Here is a 26,473-nt window from a genome sequence, read left to right as displayed (position 1 = left end):
AGCTTTAAGATGTTTACTGTTTTACTGTTGGTCGGTAAATGTTTTGGGGCGAAATCCAGCCATTTCAATAGCAATCCATGCAATCATGAATTCTGAGTGAGGGTGAAATATTTGCATCAGGTTGTAGGTTATGCATCAGGTTGAAGTTGGTCAAGCAAATTCAACACGTTGACCCACAGAAAGCTGCTTGGTTTTGAGGAATTGTGCTTCTGCTTCATATACTACACAATTGACAATGGGCCTTTTGTAATGCACCTTTAAATGTGCAATACCACCACCTACTATGTTGGAGCGTCAACCAGATAAGTTCCTGGTACTGGATTTTTCACGATATTATCACTTATGTGGTACTAACCCGATATAAATATTTAATTTTTTTTAAATATTATTGTTAACGCAGAAACCAGTATATTGCGACAACGCTAATTTCTGTAAATGCTCTGTGTATTCGTAATGGAAAATGTTTTTCTTTTTACTCACAGACTGTTTAACAACATCAGCCCACTCTGGTGGGATGCCATACTCTGGATTCTCTTGCAGAAACCGGCTTAAATCTTTCAGAGGAGGTGCAAACGCACCACCAATCTGGAACAAAGAAAGGAAACAAGTAGTACAATCAACACCCAGTACAGCAAAGAAATGTGCCCAAAAAGTCTATAACCATCATACACTCACCTTGCGAGCATTTCGCCTGTTGATAATCTGTACTCGCTCTTCTCCAGTCAGGCTGTTGATGTCAATTTTATTGGGGTTTCTGCAGCGATGTCTCTTCTGTTTTGGTCTGCCGTCTTGAAACTGCAGCTTGGTTGCACTCTGCAAAAGAAGTTATGATCAAAAACTTAAATACATGCATATTCTCACAGACATTTTTTTTGAAAGGATAACTTGATTTTAACATCAAGAGAGATGATGGCATTAGTATTGTTTGAGAAATTAGGATTACTGTTAAAAAAGATTATAATTTTATGACATATTTATTAAATGATTTAAAAAATCCAGAGAATAATCAAGAATCTGATATTTACAGGGATAAAGGCTCCCACATCTGCCACGAAGCCCGGGTGCTCCTTCAGCCACTGGTCAAGATCTTTCCGTTTCGGAGCGTCCTCTCCAGCTAGTCGCGTCCCATCTTTGAGGCTGATGACGGGAACGCGGCTCTCCGTATCGACGGTATTGGGCCCCTGAGGTGTGCTCAGACCAGGGGGAGCGGATGTACCTGCGACGCCACCACTATAGCCAGCAGGAGCCTGCAAAAGTAGGTGGTGCCTTATTGATACTGAATTATGAGACCTTTTTCTTGCTTTCTAAATATATAAAAAAAAAAAAAAAAAAAAAGAGGTCATAAGCGAGTCAAACCTGCTCTGGCATCACAGGAGGCCTGTTTCTGTTCATGAACAGTAAGTCCATCCCCTCCACATTCTTCCGCCGTCCTCTCCTCTTCTTCACTACAGGCTGTCCATCCATCACTCCATTCAGTCGCATTTGCTCTGGCAGTACTATAATACCACAAAGAACATGCATTTTTAGTGTCATCCAGTGTTGTACATTGTGTACAGTGTTTACAGTACAGTATGGTTATATGTTACCTTGTGGATAGCTGTTCAGTGTTTTGGTGTAGTCCGCTAGGCTGGTATCAGATGCATTCTGTAACTCTTGTAGACGGGCTAAGTACTGCTGTTGGGCGAGAGGTCCCTCCTCACCCTCCAGGGGGCGCTTCAGAGGCAGGCCTTGCTTCTGGAAGGTCAGTTTAAGGCTGCCCTCCTGCAGGACAAAGGCCAAGGGTCAGAGGTTAAGGACACATTGCTAATAGGGCAGGGTCTCATGAAGCCTATGATACTGGTATGAGACCAGTGAAGGTCTACTGAATAAACAGTTTTTTTTTTCTTTTTCCACATAAAAAACACTCATATGACAGGTTTTATAGAGAGAGGTAGTTTTAATCAATACATAATTGTCTCTAGTGGGTTAAGGCAACACAGGAACACAGTAAAGTCAAAGGACCTAGAGGTGATGTGTGTAATTTAAGCTCACCAACACTGAATCTTTCTTTCTTTTTCTCTTTCTTTCTTTCTTTCTTTCTTTCTTTCTTTCTTTCTTTCTTTCTTTCTTTCTTTCTTTCTTTCTTTCTTTCTTTCTTTCTTTCTTTCTCTCTTTCTTTCTTTCTCTCTTTCTTTCTTTCTCTCTTTCTCTCTTTCTATGCCAGCTTCTATGGCTATGTTAATGGCGAGAAACAGGTTTAGTTATTCAAAAATAAAACTAAAGATGTTTAAGATTAATTTTTTCTAAAAACCTTAAAACTAAATTTGGATTTACTTGATTAAAAACCTTTTAAAAAGTATCAATAGAATAAAAACAAGTTCCTTAAAGGGGTAGAAGTAATACAGTCCAGTAAAATATGTTTAATGGACAGTGGATTTAGACTAGATGAACACTTTGGGTAGTTTTCTCCTGATAGTAAAAATTTATGTCTTAAGACTTGAGAGTCAGCATCGTGTAAAAATGACTTGATCCCAGCAATTATTAAAAGTGTTTTGTCCCAACATCCAGATTTAATTCACGTAATTTGCTGTTTAAGCGCTGGTGCCATTCCATTTATTTTTGGCGTATATTTAAAGTTGGTTTCAGATCTGTGAAAGGTATAAAACATTTTACAGGTTCTGTAGATAATGCTTCTTTGACAGCATTGTCTGTTTGCTCATTACCAGAGATTCCTGAGTGGCCAGGTACCCAGCAGAAAATAATATTAAAATGCTGCAATTCAAGAGACAATTTAATTAAAATCTCCACAAGTGTTGGTTGATCAAATTTTATAGATTCCAATGCTTCAAGGCTTGATTTTGAATCAGATATTATTAAAAAATTCGGTTGTGAAGAAGTCTCAATGAATTTCAATGGCAATAATAGAGCGTTTGCCTCTGCAGTGAAAATTTAAATTTGGTCATGGATACGAATGAATATATTAGAAAATACAAAAAAACAAAAAACAAAACAGTAATATTAATAATATGGCACATGATCTTTCAGAAATCATTCTAATATGCTGATTTGGTGCTCAATAATTATGATTATTATTAATGTTGAAAAGAGGTTGTGGTGCTTACTATTTTTGTGGAAACTGTGATACACTTTTTCAGGATTCTCTGATGAACAGACAGCATTACAGCAGAACCCTACACCATAGATGAATTATGCTGAATAAAAATGTCTAAATCGTTTTAACTTCTTGTAGTACGGATATAAATATCCCTTTTGCAAGTTGTGCAGAAATTACACACTTCACCTTTAAAGCAAAGGACAGAGGCTAAGACTGAATATGTGCACTGGGTTTAGTTTAAATGAGCAAATGTTGCAGCTTCAGTGTAGCAGATTTGGGTCGATCCCAGTGAAAGTCAAAGGAATATATACCATTGGTCTCCGGACAGATATAGAAAGCAAATTTCTGAGAACATAAACTGAAAATGAAACCAAAGCTGCAAAATTTTGAAAGCAAAGTCAAATGAAAGGAAGAAAGAAACAAACAAATACTGGAGGAAAAGGGGGAAGACCAAACAATAAAAACAAACAAAACATGCCAAGCACTGCAATGACACTGCAGATCGGCATTTGTGGGGGAAAACGTAAAATAACATACGTTATTGATTTTGACTGAGAACTCCTTTTCTCTGTCTGCAACATGCTTCTTCACCTTTGAACCCTGAGGGGAAGCTGAGGGGTCTTCTGTTAGCGTAGTTGCGTTGTCCAGGAGTTTAGTGGTGTAGAAAGAAGTCACTGCATTGCCTTCATATGCACGACGAACCCCTGGCCATTTCCCCTTCAACACTGCCTGACATATACTGTCCAACCGGTTTATCATGACACGGTCCTGCAATGAGAGGACAGTATTATTGCAAGGACATCACAAGTAAGGACTGTAGTATAAGGTTGAACAGTAAGATTACAGTGAGGTAGAGAAAAACATCATGTTCTAAAGCAAACTAATGTTTATATAGGTTTATCACTTTTTAATTAACAAAATGAGTTCTTAGAGTGGCAGAGCCAAAGCTAAGATACGACACTGACAGAGACCAGAGAAGACGAACTGATGTTGGTCTGGGCTGCTCACCTTGGGCCAGTAGGAGGCAGCAAGCATATAGCCTCCCTGGAAAGGGTGGGGAGGGTTAGAGATACCATTGGTCACATGACTGTCCTGCATGTCATCTTGTGTAGTGTTGAGTGAGGCAACGCTGTCTTCGTCAAAGCCTTTAACACCAGGTACTGCTGACGCTACCGGAATACAAACAGACCCATCAATGATATACAGGTCAAACACACTTTAAACATAAACTGCACTATGTACTGTATCCCATAATGCAATGCACTCAAATTCCATTTGATGTGTTGTATACTATGCAGTACACTGGTACTCCATTTGTCCATTTTAACCCACAATGAATATATATATATTAAATGAAGATATAAGCATTTCTCTCTCTTAAAGTAGTCCCTGGGCATGCTGCACTCTCCCAAAGACCTGATGAATGCTTTCAAACCTCATGAGCCTCAGAACTGGACATTATGCATAAGTGAGCTGATTGGACACCTAGATCTGGATACTAGATCTCATCTCTAGAGCCTGAAACCTAATCACCAATTAAGCATAGCTGAACCTAAGACACGAAATGTGTTTTACATGGACTGGACTAGTGTAACACAACTCCAAGAAGCAATTAAAGGGTTAGTTCACCCAAAAAATGAAAATAATGTCATTTATTACTCATCCTCATGTCGTTCTACACCCGTAAGACCTTCGTTCATCTTCGGAACACAAATTAAGATATTTTTGATGAAATCCGATGGCACAGTGAGGCCTGCATAGCCAGCAATGTCACTGAACCTCTCAAGATCCAGAAAGGTAATTCAAAACATATTTTAAACAGTTTATACGAGTACAGTGTTTCTACCTTAATATCATAAAGCGACAAGAATACTTTTTATTTTTGGGTGAACTAACCCTTTAAACATGCTTTAGTTATTAGGACTGTTGAAGTAGTCCTATAGTTACTACAGAGGCCAGGATTCAACATAAGTTTTGTAGATAACTTACCGATCTTTGGTACCTCTTCACTGTCACTGTCTTCTGAAGATGATGATGATGATGATGATGAAGATGAAGAGCCCGAAGAACAGGAGGAAGACGAGGATGAGGAACTGGATCCTGACCGTGATGAAGACGAGGATGAGGAAGAAGATCTTGATGAAGAACTTGACGAGGAGCTGGACGAGGAGCCGTCCGAGTCCGATTCTGATCCCGACCCCCTCCTGGCCTCCCTGCGGCTCCGCTTACTCAGCTTCTTTTGTTTTCGAGTTACTGAGTTCGGCGTGAGTGGTTTTGTTCTGGCCGCCACCATCCGACTCTCGCTCTCTCCTGCTTTGTTGTCATCATCTTTCTCGTCCACTCCTGAAGGTGTGGGTGGTCTGATAGAGGGCGCCTCCATCTTGGGCCCTCGCTCTACATTCTCTTCCTCTCCCTCTGACATCAGCTCCTCCTTCATTTCAGTTTGGTTTAGGAGTGGTGAAGCAGAAGCCTCTTTAGCCTGAATGTGCTGGAGGGGGGTTGGGATGTGACACTGTCCCAGCGAAACCGTCTGATTCTGGGCTTGCGATACAGTTCCTTTGTTCTGGCTGTAGTTCCTCTGGGCCGCAATGAAGCAGAGCTCCGGGTCACGGAGGATGTGGTAGTCTGTTCGACTGACTCCGTGCTTGGCCGCCCCAAGAAGAAGATCTCGATCGTGGGATCCTGTTTCCCACCACACTGGAAGGTCTGGTCCTGGCTGGCACAGTGCTAGACGCTCATAAAGCTGAGGGTGACGCAACACCTGTTCTCTTATCTTCCGCAGCAACTCCACACGGTATAAGGTACGGGACGCACGCTCCTCTGTGATCGGTTGAATAGCAAGAGAGGAGTCCACCATATCTGAGGGGAGAGAGGACACAAACTGATGATGAAAGAGTACAAGATAATACATTGGCAGACTGGCGGAAAATCAATGCGAGTGTGTGAGAATGTTTAGATGTTTGTGGCACTCGCCTCCCTCTATGGCGGGTAGGCGGCAGACCCTCCTGCACATGGCAATAAAGGCACACAGGTACTTGTGTAGACTCTCGTCAGTTTTCTTGTGCAGTCGAGCCATGGCTCTGAACTTGGTCCAGTCAAAACAGCCCAAATCCGGATCAAACACTACCCCAAATGTCGAAACCACACGATAGAAATCTGCCTCCTCCCTCCGCGTCCACCTATTGAGAAATGGAAAAAATGATAAATTTATTAAGTTATTGGCCCACAAAAAGAATTCTTAGAAAATATAATACATTTTACAAAGATGTTACAAATAAAGTTTCTTAAAAAGGTACACCATAGTATTTTTGTTCTTTATATTTGTCTCTTTTTCATCTTTTTCAATGCAAATCATAGATTCAAGAAGTTTTTTGTTTATTAACTCAGATCATGTGAGGAGCCATCGACTTTGTGTAAAATATAATTCTAGGCCACATAATCTCAAGCAGGTTTACATAATTTTAAACTGATTTGTCAAGTGTTGTTCATTTCTGTTTTTAAAGCAGAAAAAATAACTTCTATATACTTAAGTTGATTTAAGGTTGGAATACAATACACAACTTTCAAAATCTGAACTGATTTTAAAACATTAAGCATCATACATTTGCCGAATTTGTTAATGGTTACAGAAAAAAAAGAAGAAAAAAAAAAACATACACTATATCATACACTATATGACTGAGGATCGCACACTACCAGACTTTCCAAACATGAACTCACACAGAAACATGCTCCTTGTTGCTGGAGCCACACAACATATTAAAACAATATGTGTTCTAAAGCCTGCTCAAAATATCAGACATATTTGATATCTTCTGACTGGATGGAATCAAAGTCTGAAGCAAACAAACAAACAAACAAAAACAAAAAAAACCCACACACATTAGAGTCTGTGCCTATCATACTCTACATAATGTTCTGCAAACTGGCTCTGACTTAAGGCAACTATTCCACCAGACTGCAAATCGGAGGGTAAAAATCTGGGCAAAAGTTGTGGAGTATATTCCAGCCTTAAGATAACTCACTATCACAATCTCTATTTTGTATTAATTTAATTGGTTGAAACACTGTTATGAAGTTTAATTAGTTGAATCAGAAAATGTTATGATATTAGGATGTTTTTTTGAATGTTTCCTAAAGCCTCTCACCGTTGTTGTCTTTCAATCTTAGCAGCAATTTTGGGATTGAGCGTGTCGCTGATCGTGGGAGGCAGGGGGTAGAGGGCAGGGGTCATGGACTGCTGTGTCTTGTGGATCTGAAGTATCTGTCTGCTCTTGGTAAATCGCTGAGATGCAGTGATCAGACGCCGCAGCCGAGCCGTCAGCGTGGAAGGCGATGGCCAGTACACCCCTGAGCCAGCACCCAGAGACCCACCTCCACCATCTAATACAGACCCTCCTTCTGCATGAACACACAAACACATCATTGATGACTAACAATACCTTAAAGGTGCCCTAGAACCAGTTTTTACAAGATGTAATATAAGTCTAAGGTGTCCCCTGAATGTGTCTGTGATGTTTCAGCTCAAAATACCCCATAGATTTTTTTTTTTAATAAATTTTTTTAACTGCCTATTTTGGGGCATCATTAACTATGCACCGATTCAGGCTGCGGCCCCTTTAAATCCCGCGCTCCCTGCCCCCCGAGCTCTCGACTATAATACAGTGCATTTACAAAGTTCACACAGCTAATATAACCCTCAAATGGATCTTTACAAGATGTTCGTCATGCATACTGCATGCATGCACCGGATCATGTGAGTATAGTATTTATTTCGATGTTTACATTTGATTCTGAATGAGTTTGATAGTGCTAACGGTGCTTGATAAGTGGCTAATGGGCTAACATTACACACTGTTGGAGAGATTTATAAAGAATTAAGTTGTGTTTGTGCATTATACAGACTGCAAGTGTTTAAAAATGAAAATAGCGACAGCTCTCTTGTCTCCGTGAATACAGTAAGAAACGATGATAATTTTAACCACATTTAACATTACATTAGCAACATGCTAACGAAACATTTAGAAAGACAATTTACAAATATCACAAAAAATATCATGTAATCATGGATCATGTCAGTTATTATTGCTCCATCTGCCATTTTTCGCTATTGTTCTTGCTTGCTTACCTAGTCTGATGATTCAGCTGTGCACAGATCCAGACGTTAATACTGGCTGCCCTTGTCTAATGCCTTGAACATGGGCTGGCATTTGCAAATATTGGGGGCGTACATATTAATGATCCCAACTGTTACGTAACAGTCGGTGTTAAGTTGAGATTCGCCTGTTTTTCGGAGGTCTTTTAAACAAATGAGATTTACATAAGAAGGAGGAAGCAATGGAGTTTGAAATTCAATGTGTGTCTTTTCCATGTACTGAACTCTTGTTATTCAACTATGCCGAGGTAAATTCAATTTTTGATTCTAGGGCACCTTTAAAATTAACTCAAAACAAACTAGGGGTGTATTTAGAAAAGGGAATGAGAAACATATAGTTTGCTCATACCTCCACCTGCATCACTGATGACCAGGTCTCCCGGGGAGGAAGCATCGTCCTGGAGGTACAAGCATGTTAAATAATAGTTTAACACTATAACACACATATAAAACACACTGAATGCACTTTAAAATTTCTGAATTTAACTCAAATTTAGAATTAAAAATAAATTAAATCAAAAGAAATTCACAACTGCTGTAAATACTACATTTAACAGTGTTTCAGTATGAATTACTCAGTATGTTACTATACACACAATATGTGAGGTATTTACAGAAACATTAGATGACATTTATAATACAGATAGAATTAAGCATTATATTGTGTTATATTTAATATCCTGAATGCTTATTTCAATATATTTTCTAAATCATATTTAAATATTGATGATGTTAATTGTTTATAACATTATCTGAAAACATTTTGTATGCTGCATGGCTAAAATAAAATGAAAGAAAATAAAGAAAAAAGTATTCTACATATCAGGGAATGAATAGGCAGTTATTTAGTCACAAAATGTGTTGGACAAATGAGACGCCTTTGTGAATATTCAATTGAGAATACATTCCTATTCGTGTCTTTCGAATTGAACATCCTGTGTTGCTGGCCTATTCAATTCAAATTCCAACTCATGAATTGTAAAATTTGCCCATCCCTGATGTCACAATAGTTCATATTCTTTATGAGCTTGTGTGTGCGCTTGTGTGTGAAACAGTCTTATCGGGCCCAGTTCTCTCTCCACTTGTGTACCTCCATATCATCCTTCAGCAAAGCTGGAGCAGGCTTATACTCGGGGTCGTCCACATCCCTGCACACACAGATAACACACACACACACAAAAAACAAACAAACAAACAGTTACAAACACCTCAGAGCTACCGCTGACAGAAACTGATAAAAGACTTCCTCTATCAGTATGAATGGAGCACATGTTTGTGTCTCTTACCCATCCATAAAGTCATTTCCTCTCTGTTCAGCAGCGATGGCCTTCTCGTCTGGCCGCCCAACCCTTTCTAAGAAACACAGTGCTGGATCTGCACGAATAGTGTTGTACTTCTCATAACCTACAACACATACAGACAGCCATTAGTGTGTGTACCACACATAAAGTCTTGAGCGCATCAGAGCTGATCAGACTTACCGTGCTTATACACTCCTAACAACAGACATTTGTCCGAGAGCATGTCCCACCACAGAGCAGGCATCTCTGAATGATCTGGCTCAGGAACCCAGATATCTATCTCACTGACAGATAGCAAAGAAAACATTTTAGCCATTGCCAGTAGTTTTGCTGTATGAGTCTACTGGTGTTTATTTCATTTTTCTATTTTTTTTAACAGACCAAAATTTAAGTCTGATACTGTCATTCACAGAAAATGTTCCCCTGCAATGACATTTGACATATATTGCTTATATACTGAACAAATATAAAGAAAATCTTTATGGTACTGTGCAGTGCTTTTGTTACAGTTCGACAGCTCCAGTCCTGACTAGTTAAAAGAGCATTCTGGACTTACTTCTTTTGTGTTCCACAAGGGTTTAAATTGACATGAGGAGAGTAAATGATGACACTTTGAATTTTTGGTGAACTGTTTCTTTAAATGCTGGTATTGATATTACACAAGTACATTCTTGAAGTTTCCTTAACAGAACAGCAGATGGCGCTTTAATGTTTATCTTACTGACCAAACTGGCTTAAACTGACTAATACTGGAGTAGTTCAAAGAGGACCTACTGTATTTATAATCCTAAAATCTAAAGGGATCTATGATACGTGAACGTGTTCTGAAACCTTGTACATTTTTAAATTTGGATCCATTTTATTAGGTTAAAATGAAATGCAAATTACCAGCATGTAAAAAAAACAAAACAAAAAAACAATCAAAATACTAATAATTCAATTTCTTATATTTGTCTACTCCCTCCCATACGGGTACTGCTACTTCTACCAATATTGGTACTACAAATACAGAACACACTCCCTAGTTTTCATTTCCCAGACTAGTTAAGTAATAAGGGTCCATGGCAATGCTTACCTGGCATCTATCCCATCCAGCACTTTTTGGCACTGTGCTCCAATCACCTCTTGTTTCAGATAATACAGCATTCTGACCCTCAACAGCACCCTACCAGACAGAGACATAGAGAGATTGAGGTCAAAGTGCACGCGCGCACACAGAAACCCACAATGAGTTCACCAGTAAATACAGAGCGTGTTCTCTTATGCAGTTAAAATAATGCAAAACTGTCCATATCCCATCATGGGTCAGCTGAGCATTACTGTACAGTCTGATACAAAGTATTACTGCATATTAGCGCTGTCTATAAAGAGATTCCTTTGCTAAAATGTACTATAACAGGAGACTTCCACAGGGAGTCTATAACACCTCGGGAATCATGGCAGCAACTGTTAGTGTAGCACTGAGTGAATTTGGAACACATTAATGTTATCTGAACATTAAGGTTAAAATTCTACGTTTTCCAATCAATTCTAAGAGACTTTTGCGTTTATACAATAAGAGGTTAATTATATTGGAGACAGATAAATAAGTGAATGATGTATATAATTCTATACACATAAATATACAAAATTATACAATACATTTTTTTTGAAGAAATGTATAGCTTAATACAGCATGGATGCATTAAATTGATCAAAAGTGACAGTAAAGTCATTTTACAAAAGATTTCTATTTCTAATAAATTCTGTTCTTTTGAACTTTCTATTCATCAAAATTAATAATCAATAATTAATAGTGATAGAAATGGCTGCTGAAAATTCAGCTTTGCTATCATCGAAATAAACTGCATTTTAAAATATTTTAAAATAGAAAACAGGTATTTTAAATTGTAATAATATTTAACAATGTTACTTTTATATTTTTCATTAAATGCAAGCCTTGGTGAGAGTAAGAGACTTCTTTCATGAACATTAAAAAAAATCCTACAGACCCCAAACTTTTTAACACTAGTGTAAATGTGCTTATGTGTACAATCTGAAGTAACATGCACTGCCATATGGCTGGTGTTAATGAGTGTTAAAGCGTTGACCAGAAGGCATTCCTTTTTAATGCCAGTTGCTGTTTTTCTGAGAACATGAATGACAATGACAGTGAATTTTGGCAATGTAAATGCTCAAAAACCTTTATTTCAGGTGGACAACTACATCACTCAGCTTGACTTTTTAGAACTTTACATTCAAGCTTATTCATATGTGTCCATATGATCACTGTGAAATGAGAGATCATTCATCCTCTCTCATTCTAAAACTCACACTTTCACCCTAACATTAGTGGCATACCAGGCCCGAGGGAAACTGCAGATGCATGCAAAGCTGACAGCTGTGTCCCAGGTCATCACTTGTGTGTGTGTATGTGTGTGTGTGTGTGTGTGTGTGTGTGTGTGTGTGTGTGTGTGTGTGTGTGTGTGTGTGAGTTAAACAGAACAGCTTACTAAACAATGGGGAACTTTCTCCAAATGGCAGAAAGCCCTGAATGCAAAACCAGCCATACAGTAATACACACCCTCCACACACACATCCTGGTCCAGAACAGTCCAATTATCAGAGCACAATCACACTTGCCTGATTTAAAGCATGAAATTATGTACAGTGCACATGATGTACATCCTCTGCTTTCTAGTGATGTATTTATAAGCATTTGTGACAAACAAATGGAGAAAGAGTGGGAACTTACAGTAGCACAGCCAGCCAGATTCACCAGCAGTTTCGGTCATGACTTTGACAACTTAAGCATTAAGAACTGAAGAGCGTGACCTAAAACAACCTCTCTTTTCTCCCTCCCTAGGTGAAAAACCCCTAAACCAGTGTGTGAACATGGCCATCAGTGTGAGCTAAAATGGGAGATCCCCTTTTATCATTGCATCACACATTTCCTCCAGAGCAGCAGACATACATCTATTAAGGCATTCACATGTAGACAAGTGGCTGTGTGGTTGAAAGTGAGCGTTACTGTTGCTGGATAGCTTAACGTTATTGGTGAGCTGCAAAACAAGCCATAACTTTTGAAAATCTGATCAAAAAAGGATCAATCAGATATGCCTACACTGCATTGACAACAGTTGTCAACAAAAACAGCAACTTTCACTGAACACGAATGACTTCTGGTCGCTTTGTCATTGCACCATGCTGTACATGTTAACACCCATTAACATGAGCCATAATGCAGTGAATATTACATCAGATCGTGCACAAGAAGCACATTTACAGTACTGTTAAAAAAAAAAATATATATATTTTTTTAAATTAATACTTTATTTAGCAAGGATGCATTAAATTGAAACAAATTAAACAAATGCTGTTCTTTTGAACTTTCATCAATCCTAAAAAATATTTATCATGTTTTTCACAAAAATATTTGGCTGTTTTTTCAATTTCTTGTGCACCAAATCAGCTTATTAGTATAATTTCTGAAGGATCATGTGACACTGAAGACTATGCAATACTCACTTGTTGCAGTGGTGTTTCAAGTGTTTCTTGTACCCATCATCAGACAACATGTGTTCTGGGTTGTGTTTTCGGATCCACTCTGCCTTCTGGATGTCAAACGAGCTTGACTGAGTCTTCATCTTCTTTCCCTTTCTGCCTCGCGGTACTGGAGTCGATAAACCTGCGCACATTCAGTCACATTCAAAACTGTAAATAACGTCACGTGTGTTACAAACAGACATGAATTATTCTTCTGACCTGATCAAAATGCAAAAGCTAAATTAATTTATAACAACGCTTCAGTCCTCATACCCAAATGGTTCTGAAGTTCCTTGGTCCTGCCATCCTCCGTGGGAGCGATTAGATCCCACATGAAGCTCTTGATTTTGTCGTCTCCCCGGTAATGCACGAGGCAGTATGCCAGGAGCGCCCTGCATATAGACTCTACGTCACGCTCACTCAGCTGTCGCTTAAAGCGGCCATGAGCCAGGATGTCCTTCCAGCGGCCCCACCTACGACCACATAAACAAATTCAATGGTCCATCATTCCATCTTCAGTGTGATAAACTGAGAAGAGTCTCACTTCCTATATTTGCATATTTGGTATAAAGTGTATTGACCCTTAGTGTATTACACCCACTGTAAACGTTTCTCTTTGTGAGCTTTGGTTAGAGGCTGAAATGCAACTTTAAGCATAACTGCCAGCCTGAATGAAGAGGTTCTAGAGACTCCAGAGACAACAGCAGCTTCAAATACCTGTTTGCTGCTCAACAGTGGCTTTTTTATAGCTGTCCTTTTAATACAACTTTTTTTTTTTGACAGAAACTTTCCTTAATAAGCCTTTATCTGACCGAGTTCTCTTGTGCTGTAAATTACTCACAAATCTTATGATAGTTCGATAATCTCCATTCAATTTTCACAGATTAGTTGTTTTCATGCCTTTTGCATAACATTGCACCATTTCATGCTTTTCATCTTTCTTCCTCCCCATATTGCACGAGAACTGTGACTCGTTTAATAATGTGGAACAACCTCTTTAAGTAGGGTTTCCATTTACCCAAGACCTGGCAAACTATTTAACAAACCTGTCTGAGATTGATACCAGTTACCTAAAAAGATATGGAGAAATAAAACAAACGAACACTTTCTTTGAAAAACTAAAATCTGAATGTTTATTGTACTGAAATCCTACTGATATGTCAATTGCATAATAATTTGGAACAGTGTATACAGTACACTGCCATTAAAAAACTTGGGGTGTGTAAGATTTTTCTTTTAACAATTTAACTTATTTATAAAGAACATATTAAATTGATCAAAAAGTGACTGTAAAGTCATTTGAAATGTTACAAAATATTTCTATTTTTAAATAAATAGTTTTTTTGAACATTCGATTCATCATAGAATCCTGAAAATAAATTATATATATATTTTTTTATCATGGTTTCCACAAAAATATTAAGCAGCATAACTGTTTCCAACATTATTGATAGTTTCTTGAACACCAAATCATCATTTGGGAATGATTTCTGAAGGATCATGTGACACTGAACACTTGAGTAATAATGCTGAAAATTCAGCTTTGCCAGGAAAAAATGACATTTTAAAATATATTAAAATAGAAAACAGTTGTTTTATATTGTAATAATATTTCACAATATTATTGTTTACACTGTATATGAGACTTCTGTCAAAAATCTTACTGACCCCAAGAGTAAAGAGACCCCAACATTGGCGTATACAGTTACTGTACAGCCATACACAAATCACCAAAACCCATATCAATAGACCACTAGCCATCACTCACCCATACACCAACAGATTTTTCTCCACCCTGAAGCACTCTGTGCGGCCATAGCTGTTGAGGCGGTCATGTGGCCGGCGTAGTTTGGGTTTGTCGTCTCCGCTGCTCTCCCCTTCAGAGAGCTCGGCCAGCTCGTCCTTAGTGGCGCTGAACGGCCGGGTCTGTTTCCTGACCCGAGGGGTGTCGATCACCAGACTGTTCTGTAGCAAAACCACATCAAAAGACACAAGTGAAAACAGAACCACTGATCCACCTTTAAAGAGAGCAGTGCTAAGCATTTAAACAACGCCAACCGCACTCACTAAAACCGATGTTTGCTTTCAATCACTTTCTCAAGTACAGCACTTACAACTAAAATACAAAAGAGCCCACAGAAAACAATGATTGAGTTATTTCGGAAAGTACATTACATTAAACCCCAATCATGTTAGCCAGCCTCCTGTCATCTCTTACAGCAAAGCCTCTCTTCTCAAAACCTCATTTCTGGGGGTTTTCTCATTAGCCATTGATACTCAAAGTAGCTTTCCATAACTTGATTCTTTCTTTTTTTATTAACGCAGATGTCTAGGCAAACTAAAGTTCTCAAAGTAATCCTGGCACTAGAGAGTATTTGCATACATACACACTTTTTGACCTGATCAGCCTGGAGGATGTGGGTTCCTCTGCTCTACTGTGAAACTTTAAATTCATACGGCATGTATAACTTACTCTGCCATTGATTGTATCCATGTCAATCTCTGCTTTCTTGGCCCACTTGTCCCAGAAGTTGGGGTCATCCAGAGATATGTCTGTTCTGTTCCCTGAAGCTACAAAACTGGCCTGTGCAAAAATAAATGAGAACATTATGTTAAACAATGTCTCTAATATTTCCCTTACAGGTGAAAAAAAAAGAAGCAGATATGGACGGCATGAACACACATAAACAAGATTTAAGGCTGCACAATATTGAAATAAATAAAATGTAGATTTTTTTTTGTGATAAATACTGTGATATGAAAAAACAGGATTTCTTTGAATGACTTTTTTTTTGTAAAATTATCATTCTAGAATGATTCAAATTTTAATTTTATAGTACAAACAAACAAAATTACACTACTTATATGTCTTAATTTCTTCATTTTCAAATGTCATTTTAATTTTAATTTGTGTAGCCTTAACATGAATGTTGTCTGAAAATTGCTTTCATAAAAGAAAGTGTAAGAAAACATTATGATCAACACTTTTAAACATATAAGAAATAAAAGACGAAAGAAGGAAGCTGACCTTGGCAAAGGTGGAGCCCCGACCCTCAGATTCAATAGTGATGGTCTTGGTTCTGCGTTGCAAGATTTGGTCAATGTCCTCTTCACAAAATTTAGCCCCCTCATCTTCTTCATCCATTATGGCACCATAAGCTCCACGACGCAGAAGGTCCTCAATTTCCTTCTTAGAGAGCTGCTGTTGCATCTGCTATAAGGATGGAGAAGGAAAGAGAATGAGACCAATACAGTATATTTTATTTTATATTTTACAAAAAAACTGTCTAGATCCTGTCTAAACCATCCATCATGCAAATTTCTATGTAGAGAACCAGATCGAGGGCTAGAGAAAACCTTGGTACACGGGTGAGGTTTGATGACTTACCCCTCCTCCTCCTCCTCCTACACTGTTGTCCCGTCCACTCATGCTCTGAAGCACTGCTTTATCCAATCCCAGCTTTAGACTGGCTCTATCAAACATCTCTCGCTCATACGAGTTACGTGTGATTAGTCGATATACTTTAACAGCTTTATTCTGACCAATCCTGTGGCAGCGAGCCTGAGCCTGTGGAACAAGCAAGTAAAAAAAAAAGAAAGGTGAGCCAAAAGAAACATCTACAAAGCTGTTTTATCATCAATTGTGTGTGTGTGTGTGTGTGTGTGTGTGTGTGTGTGTGTGTGTGTGTGTGTGTGTGTGTACCTGCAGGTCGTTCTGTGGGTTCCAGTCAGAGTCAAAGATGATACAGGTGTCAGCAGCTGTCAGGTTAATACCGAGCCCACCTGCTCGTGTACACAGCAGGAAGACGAATCGATCGGAGTCCGGTTTACTGAAACGGTCTATTGCTGCTTGGCGGAGGTTCCCACGTACACGGCCGTCTATCCGCTCATAGAGGTATCTGAAAAAGGTTGGTTTAAATTATAAATTACAGATCAATTACTGAGCACTTTCACACAGTAGGTGCAAAAACGTTCAAAAGCGTTCAAGTTTGAGGTTGGTAACAGTTTAATGTTTTTGAAGTAAGGCTCTTATCCTCAACCAAGGCTGCATTTATTTGGTCAAAAATATAGTAGAAACAGTATTATTGTGAAACATTATTACAATTTAAAATAAGTGTTTTATGTTTTAAAATGTAATTTATTCCTGTGGTGGCAAAGCTGAATTTTCTGCAGCCATTACTCCAGTCTTCAGTGTCACACAATCCTTCAGAAATCAGTATAATATGCCAATTTGCTGTTCAAGAATCATTTTTTATTATTATCAAATGTTGAAAACAATTGTGCTGCTTAATATTTTTGTGGAAACCGTGATATTTTTTTTCAGGATTCCTTGTTGAATAAAAAGTTTAAAAGAACAGCATTTATTTGATATAGAAATCTTCTGTAACATTATAAATCTCTATTATAAAAAGTCTTTACTGTCCTTTTTGATCAATTTAATGTTTAATCGCTGAAATAATAATATTAATTTAAAAAAAATAAATAAATAAATACTGACCCCAAACTTTTGAACGGTTATATATATAGCACTACTAGGGGTGTGACGAGATCTCGTGTCACGAGATCTCGCGATACTAAAATGTGACGAGATTTCTCGTCGAGGCGAAAAATAGTCTCGTGATATTGCCATGACAGAGAGGTTAGGATGATTAGGAAAGAATATGCCACCGCTACGTTTACATTTCGCCTCCACTGTCGTTTTGCTTTGTATTTAAATAAAAATCATTTAATTCAGTTGGATAACGGTCGCCGCCGCTCCATATTTACAGAGTTATGCGCGATCGTGAAAGTGAAAGTAAACAAGAGCGCATTCAAACGCGATTTCAATACCTCGCATTTTGAAAGCGGCTCCCTGATGAGTGCAAATATCTCTCAATATGAAAGCTATTTTAAACATTTGGTCTTATTTGGACTTTGAATATTGAGAGAGTGTGATTATGGCTGCACTTATTGTAAAGTGTTACCATAAAAATGAATAACAGTTTTCTCTTAATCTTACTAAGCACAAACAGTAAGGTTTCATTTGTTAACATTAGTTAATACACTGTGAACTATCATGAACTAACAATGAATGACTATTTTTATTAACTAACATAAACAAAGATTAATAAATACTGTAGCAAAGATTGCTCATTGTTGATGTTGTTTAATACATTAATGTTAATAAATGAGACCTTATTGTAAAGTGTTAACATTTTTATTTATACTGTTTTTATTTCTATGATCAGTTTGTGGAAAGGAGTTCAGTTAGGAGGTCAAAAGTTGTAGAAGCTCATAAATCATGTACAGTAAGGTCTGAAGAGACTGAAATCATACAGAAGGGAAGTCAGTCAGTTGAGTTAGTGGCACAACCTTTTCCAGTACTTGAGTATTGTTGTCTTTTACTGCATATGATAATTCATACTCAGAAAGCAGAACTGAAATGACATTCATTACAAGATGATTAGTTAAAAACATTTCAAATACACCTGCAGAATATTTTTTCTAGTCATGTATTTCACCATTGAGGATTTCTTAAAAATAGTGTGTAAAAATCTTGTCTCGTCTCGTGAGATACCCGTCTCGTCACACCCCTATACACTACTATACATATTTGTATCAACACATTCATACGATCCTATATATTTGAGTGTCATTGTTTTGTCTTTACTAAAAGAACTGAATGTGTTAACCGAATATTTCCAGATTTAACACAAGTTAAGCTAAATCGACAGCATCTCTGATGTTTATCCAATAACAACGTTGCAGCAGCACGTCCCTAGCTCACTCCTAAAACTCTTTCCTATCCCTCATCGCCCTTTCACTCACTCTTTCTTTCATTCTTTCCACTCATGTCCTTTTATCTATTCCTCTCTTTTTATTCACAGTAACCATCTCCTATTTTTCCCTGCTACTTCCTGCTTTCTCTGACCTACTTTGGGCAGAGCTGTGCCTCTGGGACTGTATGCCTGATGTGAGATCCCTGGAGTGTCTGTGTCCTGCTGCATCCTAGCTGCATCAGCCAACATACACAACACTTTATTCACAAATGGCACACTGTACACAATGCTAGCCTGTCAAAGACAAGCTGAGGCAAGAGAAAAAAAAATGAATGAGACTTAAATTCTTCCTTAGAAAAGAAACCAATCCTAGCCACTGCAAAGAACCGTCACGTGATATCAGTGGTGCAAGGAGGTTCAACAGCAGAGAGCTCTGTATACAGGCCTAGCGAGATAAGGAACACGTGAACACAACTCAAACTGGGGTAAGCAAACTGTGGCATTGAACTCCTGCCAAAAAAGCAGATTAAGCTACTTGTTAAAACTGCATATATACCCTGTAAGCATCTAAAACAAATACAGTAGAGCAGAACATCACGAAATGTATTAAACCCCATGAACTCTGTGTGAACAACAAAAGAGCATAACATTTTTTTGTGCTTTTAGGATTATGTAAACTTTCTGTTTTTGATTCCCACCTTCTCTGGATGAGGTAGTCTTCCAGGATGTCCAAGCAGCGCACCATCTGAGAGAAGATGAGCACTTTGTGTCCACCAGCCTTCATCTTGGGGAGCAGCTTGTCAATGAGAACGAGTTTACCTGCCGACTGAATCATAGCCTGCAGGTGGAAATCTACTGCTGTGGGACTGTACACCTCCTTGAAGTCCTCCAAGATCTTCTCCTCAGCCCCTGGAAGCAAAAGAGAGACCGAGAGACTTATTAGGACCTTGCCTAATGCAGGTGTGTTGGTTTTGACAAGATCCTAAGAGGTTTTGTGTGGTTGTACCTTTGATGAGGTAGGGATGGTTGCAGCATTTCCGCAGTTCCATCATGGTGTTGAGCAGGTTTGGAACATTGGCTTGGCCAGCTCCTTTAGCAAGGAATGAGAAGTTCTTCTCTAGTATGGCGCGGTAGTATTTCTTCTGGATGTTGGTGAGCTCCACTTCGATGATGGTCTCCTCTTTAGGGGCCAACTTCTTTTCCACGTCTTCTTTAAGACGACGAAGCATCATCGGTTTCAGGATGGCCTGGAGTTTCTGGACCTACATGTGCACACATATACCAATGGAGCAGAGTTAAGATATACAGAACGTACATATTAATTCAAACACAGTAATATATAAAGTATATACAAATTCAGCACCTGCTCCTCAGTCTTGAGGTCTCCAAATTCCTGCATGAAGGTGTTTTCAGAAGGGAAGCGGGTCGGCTCCAAGAAGTGCAGCAGACTAAAGAGTTCCTCTACCGTGTTTTGTAGAGGAGTGCCTGTCAACAACACCTTATGTTCCTAAGGGAAAAGAAGTCAACAGGTATTGAGTAAAAAAAAGGGGGAAAAAGAAGGATGACATCTGTCATAAGGTGTAAATATAGGTGTAATAACGTCTCATTTGTACCAGACTCATAAGTTTGAAGCCCTCCAGTAGCTTGCAGTTCTTATTTTTGAGTCGATGGGCTTCATCAATAATGACACAGCGCCAGTCTATCGCATTAAGTTCTGGACAGCCTCCCAAAATCATCTCAAATGTTGTAATGACTGCCTGAAACCGGTAAGCACCTCTTATCACACGACCCTGTAGGAGAGAAAGAGGGAGAGAGAATCAGTGCCTGCAAACATTTTCCAAAGTTGTTTTTGTGCTCCCTGAGGTTTTGCATGGTACGCCATTATACAGTCATTAGGGGTAAGTGATATGAACAAAATCATATATCAGGGTATGGGTATTTTTATTTCATGGAAATGGTATATATATATATATATATATATATATATATATATATATATATATATATATATATATCATAATACAGTTATTTTTGCAGGAAATTTGCAGTTTTTTTTTTTTTTTTTTAAATCAAGCATTACAATATGGACATTCTCAGATACAATCTGCCAAATTCATAATTAAACTTAGATTGAAAAGGAATAAAATAACCATAATTGAGTTGTGGCTTGCTTCCCCTCCTCTATCCTTCTCTTTTACAAAACATGATACTAGAAGGTAACCAATTCAAAAGCCTTGAATTGCAGTTAAGAGGTCTAGATCAATGTGAAGCTGGCCTTGATGTGTTTGTGTGTGAAATCTCACCTGCGCGTCTCTGAAGTACATCTCATACTGCTGAAGCATCTGTCTGCTGACCACACTGCCATGGTACACAATGACATTGAGGTGCGTCCAGGTTCTGAACTCTCTCTCCCAGTTGGCGATGGTAGAGAGAGGGGCGATGATGAGGAACGGCCCCTTTATCCCTGTGCGATAGATCTCATCCAGAAATGTGATAGACTGGATGGTCTTTCCCAGACCCATCTCATCCGCCAAAATACAGTTACGCCTGAAAATTGAGAGAGTTTTATTTATTTATTTTTTAACATTTTTGCTTTTGCATCTTGATATAGAGGTCCAGTAGAAATGTTGTGCTATGACAAACACACACATTGTGTTTTCATGTTTTATGGGGACATTCCACAAACATAATGATTTTATACTGTACAAACTGTATATTCTATCCCTCTACCATCACAGAAAACTTTTTTGCATTTTTACATTTTCAAAAAACATCATTTAGCATGATTTATAAGCTGTTTTCCCCGTGAGGACCAAAAAAATGTCCCCACAAGGGTTAGGATTTCAGATATTGACATCTTTGTGGGGACATTTTGTCCCCATAACGTAGGGTCACTTAATTCATTCATTACCCCACTGATGGTCTAAATGCTGTCTGAAGTCTGAATGAGAGGCTAGACTTCCACAATAATGCTATCTTGTCTATCTGCCATTCTGTTATCAAATCTACACACAAGCAACATAACATAGAAACCAAGTATATAACATAAGAACAGCCATGAAAACACTACTCTACAGATGAAAAGTACACCATATGCTGTAGTTCCACTCAGTAGTTTTTTTTTGTTGTTTTTTAAACACATATATGAGGAAAGTTAAAGAAGAAGGATGTGTGTGTCAGTGCTGAGCTTCACTTACCTGTTGTACCAGTTGAATAGAAGCCAGTTGACCCCCTCCAGCTGGTAATCCCTGAGACAGTTTCCATTACAATACTCTCGGGATTGCTCCCGCTTCTTCCAGTGACTTGCTGGAGGACGCTCCTGAGATAGAGACAGCATGAAAAATTCAGTATTTTAGCACCAAAAATTATGCACTATCCACCCACAATAGACTTTAACAAGGCGCTATCTATATAAATTAAAGATGCTTATTATATGCTTCCCAAAAGGAAAGTTTGTGAACAATTATTACAGTAATTCATCAAATGATAGAGAAGAGTTATAATCAGGCATGTATCCAAATGAGCACGCTTCAAGCATGCTAAAGAGTTGTTTCAAGTCTCTGGTGCTCAGGGGCAATTACATTTAGGAAGAGGATTATATGGTAAATAAATAAATAAAATTGTATAATATAATATAATATAATATAATATAATATATATATAATATAATATAATATATATATATATATAATATAATATAATATAATATAATATAATATAATATAATATAATATAATATAATATAATATAATATAATATAGAGCAAGGGAGAGTTGGTCTCACCACTCTGTTGGTGTGTGGTTTTGCTGCCTGCAGCTTTTTGAACTCTTCAATCTTTGTCTGGTCTACATCTTCCTTCAGCTCCCATGTGCTGTCCTCATATGGCAATGAGCACCATTTCACCAGATAATACACCACCGGCTACACGCACACACACACACACAAAAAAAGAAGGCTTTGAGACTTGCACGAAATGCCTGCCCTCATGAATAAACACACATACAATTCACAAAACAATCGCTACCTCTCCGGTGTCCTTGTCCTCACAGTATGAGACCTCGAGAACTCGGTCCACTTCTACATAGTCAGGATTAAAAGGGTCCTCCTCAATCTTAAACACACACATACACACCATTAATAATTACACATAAATCCCCATGTGTAAACACGGTCATGTCTCCCCAGTGATTATGATCGTCAGATGACCAAATGACATGGCATTTAACCTGCAAATCATCATACAAAATATTTTTTTAGTGAGTGTTTGCTGAATTTACAAACAAACACAGGCATTCTTACATCAGCAAAGAAGTGTGCTTTCTGTGCTTGTTTGATCTTGAAGCGCTTGATTTTCTGCTGGATCCTCTTGTCTTTCTCTAACTGCTGCTCCGTCGCCCACTCACAGTGAAGATACGAACTAGAACACACGCACGTTCACATAATTACTGAATGCTCCTTACACATGCTAAATTATGCACGTTCATCAACACATGACAAAATTGCTCTCTGAGCTCTCTCCTGGCTATTAACAAAATGAAAAACAATCTTTTACAGCTTGAAAGCTAAAAGAGAGAACTGGAAATGCTGACAAAAGCAATGCATAATTAACTTACTAGTTTTTGTATTTGACGTAATACTCTTCAATTTCTACCATCACTCCAGGAGAAACCTGTTGAATGAGGAATAAAAATAATATTACACACACACACACACAAACATGCATATATCTATATATGTCTGAAATCACATTCAAAATGCATCTAAATGTCTGTTGGAGTAAATCCTATAGATCCTATTTACACCAGACATTAATATCTATCTCAAGTGATCCTATGGCAAGTGGTCAGTGCTCATTTAAAGGTAGTTGAAAAAGAATGTGATTACACCGCACCCGCATCTAAGCGATGTCTTAATGTATCCTAATGAAATCTGGAAAAGCACCATACATATGCAGACTTCACAGAACATGTTTCAGTGACATAGATAACTAGCTTGGGATAAAAGTATTTTCTAAATGAATATATAGATCATGTGAAGCACAAACATTAAAGTTAAAACAGATACATAACTAAAATAACTATGAGCATTCTGCTATAAATATCACATCTGATGCAAGGATGAAATTCTAGCATTTTTCTGAAAAACAGTGCACTGAAATTTCTGTACCTTTTCCTATGCTTTATCTTTATCAACATGTTGTGTGATGTATGCAGTCACAAAACCAGAGACCCTTCGCGGACAAAATCTGATCACAACTGCTCACAGGAGGTGCATTTGAAGCACATTACCATCATGTCTTATACCAGGTGCAAAAAGGGCCATTATTTCCCCCAAAGAACTGCATGAGTTTCAAAGATGAAAAAGAAAAACACACTAAATAAAACAGAGAGTTTGTGGAACTCTTACCTCATTTTTCACTACACGAGATGCCATGATTTTATCAACCACAGCAGCATCTTCCTCAGTTGGGTTCTCCTATAAACCAACATAACATGAAGATCAGAGTTTCTTTATACATATATACTCAAACACACACAGCTTCTCTCTCACTCTCTCTCTCCCACACACACACACACACACACACGAAAGGATGCACTGTCTTTACTCCATCTAAACATATCAAATTATTATATTCACGATCAGAGAACTGCTTGAGAATGCATGAGAAACAAGTCTGTGTGCTGCTAACTGCAGTGTTCTCACCACAAACAGTTGCACTGCAGGTTGTTTGTGAGCGTTGGGATTGCTCTTCTTGGCTTTGACGATGACCTTCATTTCTTCATCAGACAGTCGAGCCTCGCCATCATCCTCATACTTCTTCCTCTTGACCTTCCGGTTTGAACGGCGCTTCTGTAAACACACACACAAGTGAGTGGGGTTTCAAGTGTATGTTTGGATATTTTTCTCAGTGATCAGTGATATACACATTTCCGTTCAAACTTTTGGGGTTGCTGATATTCACGTTTTTGAAATACTCACCAAGCTCACCAAGGCTGCATTTATTTAACCAAAAATACAGTAAAACAGTACTGTGGAATATGGTGAAATATTATTACAATTTAAAATAACTCTTTTCTATCTAAATATATTTTAAAATGCAATTTATTCTTGTGATTTTCAGAATTTATCATCAGTGTCATCAGTCTTCAGTGTCACATGATCCTTCAGAAATCATTCAAATATGCTGATTTGTTGCTCAAGAAACATTTCCATTATTTTCTATGTAATTATTTGTGATGCTTAATATTTTTGTTGAAACATTTTTTTTTTTTTTATTCCTGATGAATAAAACGTTTAAAACCCTAACCCTATACACACATGCACACACACAAAAGATGACATTAGTGATAAATGTACCCCAGGAGACTTCTTGCGATCTTGTAATTTTTATTTTTTATTTTTAGTAAACAAAAGAAGAGAAGAACCCCTGCGCATGCAATTTAATTTTTTACTCAGCGAATCAGAGATGGCCATCAGGGGCCCTTTAATAAATTAGTACAGAGCAGAGAGAGAGAGAGAGAGAGAGAGAGAGTGTATGTCCTCCCAAATATAACACGACCTAAATGTGTACGAGTTAAAGTAAATGGAGAGGATGAGAATATCTCAGGATGACCAAATAAAGAGCCACACGCTCTGCCACAAGACCCCAGTGTTTCCCAAAATGCACATGGCTGTGGCATTGACTCCAACAGGGTAACGGAGTCATCAAAATCACACTGCTTTAATTAACATGGGGGGTATTTAAAGAGGATAATTATATCTGGAATGGTGGGGGGGGGGGGGGTATATCATGGGTGAGGAGAATGAGAGGTTAGTCATTTCAGAAGAAAGATAAGTAAATTATTTGAGGGTATGGTAATCATCTTAGGCTCTCTTGCTCTTGTACTGAACATACATATGCTGCAGGAAGCACCACTGCATTATGCAATTTAAAGGAAGTTCAGCAACAATGTGCACGTTTTGTGCTACCTGCCCCAGAAATGATCATTTACAAATCCTTTTCTTGTTAGAAGTTTACATAAGACAGCATAAAAGTGTCATCAATTGTATCAAGAATAGATCAAATCCAAAGCTCACCGAATCATCATCTTTAGAGGATCGTCGAGTTGGTCTGTCATCATCAGACATCTCATCTGAGGAATCCGTCTTCTTTCTCTTCTTCTTTCCGAACTTTATAACGATTTTCCTGTAAAGGGGAGGACACATAAAGAGACTTGTTTTAACACTGTTTACCCACTGGAATTCAATCAGAAGAAATCAATATTTTATGGAAGCCCACAAAATGGCCGCTTTGTTGACCGCATCAATCCATGAAAAAGATTTGAGGTACTTAAATACTAGTGTATATTATATGATATTTCTTCACAAAGGTTCCCTTCCACAAAGTGGTTAGCGAAGATCACTTTAAGGAAGCTATTTTGCCATTTGTAATCATATGACTCTGGATGGCAATGCCTCTGCATTTATTCTGAAACCTGAAGTAATCTACAGTATGTTTCCAAGAAGCTGTAAAACTGTAAAGTCATTGTTTCACAAATAAAGCCGACACCACATATAAAGACTGGCACCATAAACACACACTTTAGTCTCTCTCAGTGTTGTTATTATTAACTAAAACATTTTCAGTATGAAGCTTAAA

At 38.1% G+C, this 26,473-nt stretch overlaps 1 protein-coding gene across 7 annotated transcripts in view; it reads right to left on the bottom strand.

Moving 5' to 3' along the window:
- chd9 (chromodomain helicase DNA binding protein 9) overlaps positions 1–26,473 on the bottom strand; it is an 80,479-nt gene that overhangs the window by 3,973 nt on the left and 50,033 nt on the right. For 4 of the 7 annotated variants that reach the window (XM_048184630.1, XM_048184631.1, XM_048184636.1 and 1 more), the window contains 35 exons: positions 25,912–26,020; positions 24,538–24,684; positions 24,241–24,309; positions 23,448–23,503; positions 23,134–23,251; positions 22,859–22,945; positions 22,618–22,755; positions 22,032–22,153; positions 21,138–21,381; positions 20,448–20,624; positions 20,198–20,341; positions 19,841–20,096; positions 19,533–19,743; positions 16,779–16,974; positions 16,464–16,643; positions 16,104–16,289; positions 15,549–15,659; positions 14,844–15,040; positions 13,349–13,548; positions 13,058–13,217; positions 10,626–10,715; positions 9,731–9,834; positions 9,536–9,653; positions 9,340–9,397; positions 8,599–8,647; positions 7,243–7,495; positions 6,068–6,273; positions 5,084–5,953; positions 4,103–4,263; positions 3,632–3,862; positions 1,587–1,761; positions 1,357–1,496; positions 1,026–1,247; positions 676–813; positions 481–585 (listed from right to left, as the gene is read on the bottom strand). In XM_048184630.1, the coding sequence (XP_048040587.1) occupies positions 481–585; positions 676–813; positions 1,026–1,247; positions 1,357–1,496; positions 1,587–1,761; positions 3,632–3,862; positions 4,103–4,263; positions 5,084–5,953; positions 6,068–6,273; positions 7,243–7,495; positions 8,599–8,647; positions 9,340–9,397; positions 9,536–9,653; positions 9,731–9,834; positions 10,626–10,715; positions 13,058–13,217; positions 13,349–13,548; positions 14,844–15,040; positions 15,549–15,659; positions 16,104–16,289; positions 16,464–16,643; positions 16,779–16,974; positions 19,533–19,743; positions 19,841–20,096; positions 20,198–20,341; positions 20,448–20,624; positions 21,138–21,381; positions 22,032–22,153; positions 22,618–22,755; positions 22,859–22,945; positions 23,134–23,251; positions 23,448–23,503; positions 24,241–24,309; positions 24,538–24,684; positions 25,912–26,020 (6,028 nt within the window). Of the gene's footprint in view, positions 1–480; positions 586–675; positions 814–1,025; positions 1,248–1,356; positions 1,497–1,586; positions 1,762–3,631; positions 3,863–4,102; positions 4,264–5,083; positions 5,954–6,067; positions 6,274–7,242; positions 7,496–8,598; positions 8,648–9,339; positions 9,398–9,535; positions 9,654–9,730; positions 9,835–10,625; positions 10,716–13,057; positions 13,218–13,348; positions 13,549–14,843; positions 15,041–15,548; positions 15,660–16,103; positions 16,291–16,463; positions 16,644–16,778; positions 16,975–19,532; positions 19,744–19,840; positions 20,097–20,197; positions 20,342–20,447; positions 20,625–21,137; positions 21,382–22,031; positions 22,154–22,617; positions 22,756–22,858; positions 22,946–23,133; positions 23,252–23,447; positions 23,504–24,240; positions 24,310–24,537; positions 24,685–25,911; positions 26,021–26,473 lie in introns of all 7 variants that reach the window. The other 3 variants (XM_048184634.1, XM_048184632.1, XM_048184633.1) reach the window with 3 other exon arrangements.

The sequence above is a fragment of the Megalobrama amblycephala genome, linkage group LG3 (genome assembly GCF_018812025.1).
Source record: "Megalobrama amblycephala isolate DHTTF-2021 linkage group LG3, ASM1881202v1, whole genome shotgun sequence".
Taxonomy (NCBI): Eukaryota; Metazoa; Chordata; class Actinopteri; order Cypriniformes; family Xenocyprididae; genus Megalobrama; species Megalobrama amblycephala.
The sequence above is the reverse complement of the archived record's forward strand: the minus strand, read 5'-3'. Positions and strand labels throughout refer to the sequence as shown.